We start from the raw sequence: 11,255 nt of genomic DNA, 5'->3' as shown, positions 1-11,255 counted from the left end.
ACAAAAATGTGGGTCTCGACTTTTTGGAACCGAACTGGCAGTTGAATGGCCCAGATGACAAAAAGAGAGAGGACTTCAAATGGAACCTTGAGGAACACCAACTTAAGAAGTTGAACAAATGACTGCAGCTGAAGTAGGGTTGTCCAGATACCAATATTTTGGTACCGGTACCAAAATGTATTTCGATACTTTTTTTAAATAAAGGGGACCACAAAAAAATGGCTTTATTTGCACATTTTTTGCACATGTTTTAACATGTTCTATAGATTCAAACATTTGCTCAACTTCTTTAATTATACTAGCGGTGTTCCTCAAGGTTCCATTATAGGTCCTCTTTTCTTTTAAAAAAAAAAAAAAATTTGTGCTGTTCAACTGGTGTCCCACAACTTCAGTTAAAAACAACAACTACTCACATTTTTGCTCTAGCTCCTTAAAAACAGCAGAGCGATTCTAGAACTGACAACATTCAAATGTCTACTGTTCTCCAAATTGTGAAGGGAGGAGTCAAGTACCAAGTTAATGACTGAGGTGTTTAGCTGTAAAATTGGCTAAAACAAAGTTTCCATGCTAATGTTATGCTAGAATGTTAACATTAGCATGCTAACAGTTAACATGTATCAAGTACCAAGTTAATGACTGAGGTGTTCAGCTGTAAAATTGGCTAAAACAAAGTTACCATGCTAATGTTATTATGCTAGAATGTTAACATTAACATGCTAACAGTTAGCACGTGCCAGTTACCATGTTATATGACTGAGTGTTTCGCTGGAAAATTGGCTAAAAATAGTTAACGTAGAATGTTAACGTTAGCATGGTAACAGTTAAAATAGTTACCATGCTATTGTTCATGTTAACCGTTGGCATGCTAACAGTTAACATATATCATGTACCAAGTTAATGACTGAGGTGTTTGGCTGTTAAATTTGGCTAAAAAAAAGTTACCATGCTAATGTTATGCTAGAATGTTAACATTAGCATGCTAACAGTTAACATGTATCAAGTACCAAGTTATATGACTGAGGTGTTCAGCTGTAAAATTGGCTAAAAAAAGTTACCATGCTAATGTTATTATGCCAGAATGTTAACATTAACATCCTAACAGTTAGCACGTGTCAGTTACCATGTTATATGACGGAAGTTTTTCGCTGGAAAATTGGCTAAAAATAGTTACCATGCTATTGTTCGTGTGCTAGAATGTTAACGTTAGCATGGTAACAGTTAAAATAGTTACCCTGCTGTTATTCGTGTTAACTGTTGGCATGCTAACGTTAACATGTATCAAGTTATATGACAGAGGTGTTCAGCTGTAAAATTGGCTAAAAAGTTAACATGCTAATGTTATTATGCCAGAATGTTAACATTAGCATGCTAACAGTTAACATGTATCAAGTACCAAGTTATATAACTGAGGTGTTCAGCTGTAAAATTGGCTAAAAAAAAAGTAACCATGCTAATGTTATTATGCCAGAATGTTAACATTAACATGCTAACAGTTAGCATGTGTCAGTTACCATGTTATATGACTGAGGTGTTTTGCTGGAAAATTGGCTAAAAAAAGTTACCATGCTAAAGCTATTATGCTAGAATGTTAACATTAGCATGCTAACAGTTAGCATGTATCGAGTACAAAGTTATATGACTGAGGTGTTCAGCTGTAAAATTGTCTAAAAAAAGTTACCATGCTAATGCTATTATGCTAGAATGTTAACATTAGCATGCTAACGTTAACATGTATCAAGTACCAAGTTAATGACTGAGGTGTTCAGCTGTAAAATTCGGCAAAAAAAGTTACCATGCTAATGTTATTATGCTAGAATGTTAACATTAGCATGCTAACAGTTAGCATGTATCAAGTACCAAGTTATATGACTGAGGCGTTCAGCTGTAAAATTGTCTAAAAAAAGTTACCATGCTAATGCTATTATGCTAGAATGTTAACATTAGCATGCTAACGTTAACATGTATCAAGTACCAAGTTAATGACTGAGGTGTTCAGCTGTAAAATTCGGCAAAAAAAGTTACCATGCTAATGTTATGCTAGAATATTAATATTAACATGCTAACAGTTAGCATGTGTCAGTTACCATGTTATATGACTGAGGTGTTTCGCTGGAAAATTGGCTAAAAATACTTAACATGCTAATGTTCGTGTGCTAGAATGTTAACGTTAGCATGGTAACAGTTAAAATAGTTACCATGCTGTTGTTTGTGTTAACTGTTAGCATGCTAACGTTAACATGTTCAACTCTTCAGGGTCTATCATGTTTATGCTAGTATGCTAACATTAGCATGCTAGCAGTTAACGAGCGTCACATACCAAGTTATATGACTCTCGGGTTAACGGTGGCAAAATTAGCTCAGAAAGCGAGCACTGTAATGTTAGCATGCTAACATAAACAAAAATCTAGGACTTCTCAGGGGTGCTAGCGTCACTCACCTTGTGCGTCCGCCCGACAGATCACGGCGCTGGTGTGCACGCTGATCCTCAACAAGAAGCTCCGCAAGGACCAGATGGAAAACGACTCCCAATACTTGCTCATGTACGAGCAGGTTTCTCCAGCCGTCCCGGTTTGAACCACCCTGTGGAAATGTTCTTTGTAAAGACTGGCTAACGTTAGCATGACTTTTCACATTTTACAGTCATTGACTGTGACGGTTACGAAAGTTCACTTGGCATTTTAGAGGATTTGGTGTTTTTCCGGGGTGTAAGCCACACCCACTAAATTTCAAATATATATATATATATTAGCCGCAGATATATACATTGTGAAAGGAGTTATTTACACAAAAAAAATCCTGTAAATGTTTATTCAAATACATTTGAATAAACAAATACAGCCCCTTTTGGGTAAATGAGTGTGGATGGGGGAGGGAGGGTTTTCTTGGGTTGATGCACTAATGGTAAGTGTATCTTGTGTTTTTTTTATGTTGTTTAAAAAAAATAAAAAAATAAAAATACATTGTTTCCAAACGGGCAGTAAAACGGCCGATCAAACAAAACAGAAGCCATCGTCATGGACCCACTAGCTGCGCAAGCTAGCTCTCCAATCAGCTAAAAAGACAATCCCGCGGTGACGTTTTGGTGAATTTATTCAACAATAGAAAAAGAATGTCATAAAAAGGTAATACTAAGACATGTTAGCTAATGCTAACAACGCTAGCGTGATTACATTACGATAGCACGTACAAATATGCGTGAAAACACTCCCACAGACATCACACATGGGACGCTTTAGCAAGTAAGAATTGTTTTAGTTATATTGTAAAACGTACACGAAGAATCCTTAAGAGTAAAAACGCTATGGACGGCTCGAAGACCGAATGGCACTTCTACTTCCGGCTCGAAGCTTTAAACAGGAGGAATCACTTGCTGGCATTCACCCAGCTGTATTAGCTAATAATGCTAACTTAATTACTTTAATAGCACGTACAAATATGCATGAAAACACACCTACAGACATCACACATGGGACGCTTTAGCAAGTAAGAATAGTTTTAGTTATATTGTAAAACTTACAAACGTTGCTCGGAGCGACGAATGACGAATCCAATTCGAGTAGAAACGCCATGGATGGCTGGAAGACAGAATGGCACTTCTACTTGCAGTTGATTAGCGTGGAGTGAGTGGAGTCGTTCAAAAGGTGGCGCCAAAACACAAACCATAACACACCTTTTCAAACCATTCGCATAATGGCCGTCAGCGTGGAACAATCCATAAGTTAGCCGCACCGTTTTATAAGCTGCCGGGTTCAAAGCGTAGGGAAAAAAAGTAGCGGCTTATAGTCCGGAATTTATATGATATGCTAACTTTACAATTGTGACAATATTTTACTGTGAAATCCCTGAAACAAATACAGGCAGTAAATACTGTAAATGTACTTTTTTTTTGTCTTTTATTTTGAAGACGTCATCGCCGCTTTGTGCAAGTAAGAATCACTTCTTGATATTTTTGTTTCATTAGGTCAAACTTTTACCATTTGTTGTCACTAATTGCTGTCCTAATGTTGTCACTGATGTCACTAATGTTGTCACTAATGTTGTCATTAATGTCACTAATGTTGTGACTAATGATGTCACTAATGTTGTCATTAATGTCACTAATGTTGTGACTAATGATGTCACTAATGTTGTCATTAATGTCACTAATGTTGTGACTAATGATGTCACTAATGTTGTCATTAATGTCACTAATGTTGTGACTAATGATGTCACTAATGTTGTCATTAATGATGTCACTAATGTTGTCATTAATGTCACTAATGTTGTGACTAATGATGTCACTAATGTTGTGACTGATGTCACTAATGTTGTCATTAATGATGTCACTAATGTTGTCATTAATGTCACTAATGTTGTGACTGTCACTAATGTTGTCATTAATGATGTCACTAATGTTGTCATTAATGTCACTAATGTTGTGACTAATGATGTCACTAATGTTGTGACTGATGTCACTAATGTTGTCATTAATGATGTCACTAATGTTGTGACTAATGATGTCACTAATGTTGTCATTAATGATGTCACTAATGTTGTCATTAATGTCACTAATGTTGTGACTAATGATGTCACTAATGTTGTCATTAATGATGTCACTAATGTTGTCATTAATGTCACTAATGTTGTGACTAATGATGTCACTAATGTTGTGACTAATGATGTCACTAATGTTGTCATTAATGATGTCACTAATGTTGTGACCAATGATGTCACTAATGTTGTCATTGTCACTAATGTTGTGACTAATGATGTCACTAATGTTGTCAATGTCACTAATGTTGTGACTAATGTCACTAATGTTGTCATTAATGTCACTAATGTTGTGACTAATGATGTCACTAATGTTGTGACTAATGATGTCACTAATGTTGTCATTAATGTCACTAATGTTGTGACTAATGATGTCACTAATGTTGTCATTAATGTCACTAATGTTGTGACTAATGATGTCACTAATGTTGTCATTAATGTCACTAATGTTGTGACTAATGATGTCACTAATGTTGTCATTAATGATGTCACTAATGTTGTCATTAATGTCACTAATATTGTGACTAATGATGTCACTAATGCTGTCATTAATGATGTCACTAATGATGTCACTAATGATGTCACTAATGTTGTGACTAATGATGTCACTAATTGTGTGAATGCTCCAAACATTCACACATACTTTTATACACAAACATGCATGCAGTTCTTCTTCTTCTCCACATTTTTCAACCTATTCAAACCGTTCCACCTTCATCATATTCCACTCATCCTGGAAATTCAAACGATAATTTTTCCAAGTTCCAAAAAATTCCAGGAATTCCCAGGATTCCCGTTTTTTTCAAACCCTTTTTTGACCCTTTTTTTTCCCTGTCGACAACTCCTTACACATTTTCCAACCCGCTTCAACCGTTCCACAGTCCAAACATTCCTCTTAATCAGGACAAAACACAAAGTTGTTTTTCGGACTGGAAAATTTCCCGGTTTTCCCGAAATTCCAGGAATTCCGTAATACCATTTCTCAATTAAAAATGTTACTACTTCAACATTTCTCGACCGATTTGAAAAATTCCAACACCAACCATTTTAACTCATTCAGAACCTTCGAGTCTTTTAATATTTTCTAAAAAAATTCCCGCTTTTCCCTAAATTCCCATGAATTTCCCATGAATTTCCCATTGAAAAAAATGGAAAACATTTTAAAAACTTCCACAATTCCCACTTTTTTCATCTGATTCAAACTGTTCCAACTCCAAAATAATCGGCCTGTTCACACATGTGTGCTCTACTTCAACAATTAAAAAAAAAAATTCCCGGATTTCCAAGAATTCCCAGTTTCCAGGGACATTTTTCCCATTCAAAATGAATTGTCCATTTTTCAACCTTTCATAATTCCCACATTTTTCAACCGATAAACCATTCCACCTTCAACTCATCCTGGAAATTCAAATGATAATTTTTCCAAAAAATTCCAGGAATTCCCGTTTTTTTTTAAACCTTTTTCTGTCCACAACTCCTTCCACATTTTCCAACCCACTTCAACTGTTATACAGTCCAAACATTCCTCTTAATCAGGACAAAACACAAAGTTGTTTTTCGGACTGGAAAATTTCTCGGTTTTCCCGAAATTCCAGGAATTCCGTAATACCATTTCTCAATTAAAAATGTTACTACTTCAACATTTCTCGACCAATTTAAAAAAATTCCAACACCAACCATTTCAACTCATTCAGAACATTCAAGTATTTTAACATTTTCTAAAAAATTCCCGCTTTTCCCGAAATTCCCATTGAAAAGAATGGACATTTTTTTCAAAGTTCCACAATTCCCACATTTTTCATCTGATTCAAAATGTTCCAACTCCAAAATATTCAGCCTGTTCAAAATTGTGTGCTCTACTTCAACAATTAAAAAAAAAAATTCCCAGATTTCCAAAAATTCCCAGTTTTCAGGGACATTTTTCCCATTCAAAATTGTCCATTTCTCAACCTTCCATAATTCCCATATTTTTCAACCGATACAAACCATTCCACCTTCAACACATTCAACTCATTCTCGATATTCAAACCATTATTTTTCCATGTTCAACACATTTCCAGGAATTCCTGGTTTTTTCCAACCCTATTTCCAACCTTTTTCGTTTGACTACTCCTTTTACATCCCATTCCAACTGTTACACTGTCAAAACATTTTTCTTAGTCAGGATTTAGTAACTAGAAACTTTACCGGTTTTTCCAAAATTCCAGGAATTCCATAATACCATTTCTCAATTAAAAAAATGTTACTACTTCAACATTTCTCGACCGATTTGAAAAATTCCAACACCAACCATTTCAACTCATTCAGAACATTCAAGTCTTTTAACATTTTCTAAAAAATTCCCGCTTTTCCCCAAATTCCCATGAAATTCCCATTGAAAAGAATGGAAACAATTTTCAAAGTTCCACAACTCCCATATTTTTCATCTGATTCAAAATGTTCCAACTCCAAAATATACAGCCTGTTCAAAATTGTGTGCTTTACTTCAACAATAAATAAAAATTCCCGGATTTCCAAGAATTCCCAGTTTCCAGGGACATTTTTCCCATTCAAAATGAATTGTCCATTTTTCAACCTTCCATAATTCCCACATTTTTCAACCGATTCAAACCATTCCACCTTCAACACATTCAACTCATCCTCGATATTCAAACTATTATTTTTCCACGTTCAACACATTTCCAGGAATTACTGTTTTTTTTCTCTAACCCTATTTCCAACCTTTTTCGTTTGACTACTCCTTTTACATCCCATTTCAACAGTTCCACTGTCATAACATTTTTCTTAATCAGGACTTAGTAACTAGAAACTTGACTGGTTTTTCCAAAATTCCAGGAATTCCATAATACCATTTCTCAATTAAAACATTTTTACTACAACATTTCTCGACCGATTTGAAAAATTCCAACACCAAACATTTCAACTCATTCAGAACTTTCAAGTCTTTTAACATTTTCTAAAAAATTCCCGCTTTTCCACAAATTCCCATTGAAAAGAATTAAACATTTTTTTCCAAAGTTCCACAATTTTTCATCTGATTCAAACTGTTCCAACTCCAAAATATTCAGCCTGTTCACAATTGTGTGCTCTACTTCAACAATTTAAAAAAAAAATTCCCGGATTTCCAGAATTCCCAGTTTCCAGGGACATTTTTCCCATTCAAAATGAATTGTCCATTTTTCAACGGTTACAAACCATTCCACCTTCAACACATTCAACTCATCCTCGATATTCAAACTATTATTTTTCCACCTTCAACACATTTCCAGGAATTCCTAGTTTTTTTTGTAACCCTGTTTCCAACCTTTTTCATTTGACTACTCCATTTACATCCCATTTCAACTGTTACACTGTCAAAACATTTTTCTTAGTCAGGATTTAGTAACTAGAAACTCTACCGGTTTTTCCAAAATTCCAGGAATTCCATAATACCATTTCTCAATTAAAAAAATTTTACTACTTCAACATTTCTCGACCGATTTGAAAAATTCCAACACCAACCATTTCAACTCATTCAGAACATTCAAGTCTTTTAACATTTTCCAAAAAAATTCCCGCTTTTCCCCAAATTCCCATTGAAAAGAATAGAAACAATTTTCAAAGTTCCACAACTCCCATATTTTTCATCTGATTCAAAATGTTCCAACTCCAAAATATAAAGCCTGTTCAAAATTGTGTGCTCTACTTCAACAATAAATACAAATTCCCGGAATTCCAAGAATTCCCAGTTTCCAGGGACATTTTTCCCATTCAAAATTAATTGTCCATTTTTCAACCTTCCATAATTCCCACATTTTTCAACGGTTACAAACCATTCCACCTTCAACACATTCAACTCATCCTCAATATTCAAACTATTATTTTTCCACGTTCAACACATTTCCAGGAATTACTGTTTTTTTTCTCTAACCCTATTTCCAACCTTTTTCGTTTGACTACTCCTTTTACATCCCATTTCAACTGTTACACTGTCAAAACATTTTTCTTAGTCAGGATTTAGTAACTAGAAACTTTACCGGTTTTTCCAAAATTCCAGGAATTCCATAATACCATTTCTCAATTAAAACATTTTACTACTTCAACATTTCTCGACCGATTTGAAAAATTCCAACACCAACCATTTCAACTCATTCAGAACATTCAAGTCTAACATTTTCTAAAAAATTCCCGCTTTTCCCCAAATTCCCATGAAATTCCCATTGAAAAGAATGGAAACAATTTTCAAAGTTCCACAACTCCCATATTTTTCATCTGATTCAAAATGTTCCAACTCCAAAATATAAAGCCTGTTCAAAATTGTGTGCTCTACTTCAACAATAAATAAAAATTCCCGGATTTCCAAGAATTCCCAGTTTCCAGGGACATTTTTCCCATTCAAAATGAATTGTCCATTTTTCAACCTCCCATAATTCCCACATTTTTCAACCGATTCAAACCATTCCACCTTCAACACATTCAACTCATCCTCGATATTCAAACTATTATTTTTCCACGTTCAACACATTTCCAGGAATTACTGTTTTTTTTCCTCTAACCCTATTTCCAACCTTTTTCGTTTGACTAGTCTTTACATCCCATTTCAACTGTTACACTGCCAAAACATTTTTCTTAATCAGGATTTAGTAACTGGAAACTTGACTGGTTTTTCCAAAATTCCAGGAATTCCATAATACCATTTCTCAATTAAAACATTTTTACTACTTCAACATTTCTCGACCGATTTGAAAAATTCCAACACCAAACATTTCAACTCATTCAGAACTTTCAAGTCTTTTAACATTTTCTAAAAAATTCCCGCTTTTCCACAAATTCCCATTGAAAAGAATTAAAACATTTTTTCCAAAGTTCCACAATTTTTCATCTGATTCAAACTGTTCCAACTCCAAAATATTCAGCCTGTTCACAATTGTGTGCTCTACTTCAACAATTTAAAAAAATTCCCGGATTTCTAAGAATTCCCAGTTTCCAGGGACATTTTTCCCATTAAAAATGAATTGTCCATTTCTCAACCTTCCATAATTCCCACATTTTTCAACCGATAAACCATTCCACCTTCAACTCATTCTTGATTTTCAAACCATTATTTTTCCACGTTCAACACATTTCCAGGAATTCCTGTTTTTTTTCCAACCCTATTTCCAACCTTTTTCGTTTGACTACTCCTTTTACATCCCATTTCAACTGTTACACTGTCAAAACATTTTTCTTAGTCAGGATTTAGTAACTAGAAACTTTACCGGTTTTTCCAAAATTCCAGGAATTCCATAATACCATTTCTCAATTAAAAAAATGTTACTACTTCAACATTTCTCGACCGATTTGAAAAATTCCAACACCAACCATTTCAATTCATTCAGAACATTCAAGTCTTTTAACATTTTCTAAAAAATTCCCGCTTTTCCCCAAATTCCCATTGAAAAGAATAGAAACAATTTTCAAAGTTCCACAACTCCCATATTTTTCATCTGATTCAAAATGTTCCAACTCCAAAATATTCAGCCTGTTCAAAATTGTGTGCTCTACTTCAACAATAAATACAAATTCCCGGATTTCCAAGAATTCCCAGTTTCCAAGGACATTTTTCCCATTCAAAATGAATTGTCCATTTTTCAACCTTCCATAATTCCCACATTTTTCAACCGATTCAAACCATTCCACCTTCAACACATTCAACTCATCCTCGATATTCAATCTATTATTTTTCCACGTTCAACACATTTCCAGGAATTACTGTTTTTTTTCCTCTAACCCTATTTCCAACCTTTTTCGTTTGACTACTCCTTTTACATCCCATTCCAACTGTTACACTGTCAAAACATTTTTCTTAGTCAGAATTTAGTAACTAGAAACTTTACCGGTTTTTCCAAAATTCCAGGAATTCCATAATACCATTTCTCAATTAAAAAAATGTTACTACTTCAACATTTCTCGACCGATTTGAAAAATTCCAACACCAACCATTTCAACTCATTCAGAACATTCAAGTCTTTTAACATTTTCAAAAAAATTCCCGCTTTTCCCCAAATTCCCATGAAATTCCCATTGAAAAGAATGGAAAACATTTTCAAAGTTCCACAATTCCCACTTTTTTCATCTGATTCAAAATGTTCCAACTCCAAAATATTCAGCCTGTTCAAAATTGTGTGCTCTACTTCAACAATTAAAAAAAAAAATTCCCGGATTTCCAAGAATTCCCAGTTTCCAGGGACATTTTTCCCATTCAAAATTAATTGTCCATTTCTCAACCTTCCATAATTCCCACATTTTTCAACCGATAAACCATTCCACCTTCAACACATTCAACTCATCCTCAATATTCAAACCATTATTTTTCCACGTTCAACACATTTCCAGGAATTCCTAGTTTTTTTGTAACCCTGTTTCCAACCTTTTTCATTTGACTACTCCATTTACATCCCATTTCAACTGTTACACTGTCAAAACATTTTTCTTAGTCAGGATTTAGTAACTAGAAACTTGACCGGTTTTTCCAAAATTCCAGGAATTCCATAATACCATTTCTCAATTAAAAAAATGTTACTACTTCAACATTTCTCGACCGATTTGAAAAATTCCAACACCAACCATTTCAACTCATTCAGAACATTCAAGTCTTTTAACATTTTCTAAAAAATTCCCGCTTTTCCCCAAATTCCCATGAAATTCCCATTGAAAAGAATGGAAAACATTTTCAAAGTTCCACAATTCCCACTTTTTTCATCTGA

General features: G+C 34.4%; 1 protein-coding gene across 1 annotated transcript in view; it reads left to right on the top strand.

The window, feature by feature from the left end:
- The window catches only part of LOC133642806 (CD9 antigen-like), an 18,656-nt gene extending 14,632 nt beyond the window's left edge, over positions 1–4,024 (top strand). The window contains exon 9 of the mRNA XM_062037196.1: positions 2,458–4,024. Within this exon, the coding sequence (XP_061893180.1) occupies positions 2,458–2,574 (117 nt within the window). The 3' untranslated portion in view covers positions 2,575–4,024. The remainder of the gene's footprint in view (positions 1–2,457) is intronic.
- The last annotated feature ends 7,231 nt before the right edge of the window (positions 4,025–11,255 follow it).

The sequence above is a fragment of the Entelurus aequoreus genome, linkage group LG25, assembly GCF_033978785.1.
Source record: "Entelurus aequoreus isolate RoL-2023_Sb linkage group LG25, RoL_Eaeq_v1.1, whole genome shotgun sequence".
NCBI lineage: Eukaryota > Metazoa > Chordata > Actinopteri > Syngnathiformes > Syngnathidae > Entelurus > Entelurus aequoreus.
This window is presented reverse-complemented; position numbering and strand designations above follow the sequence as displayed.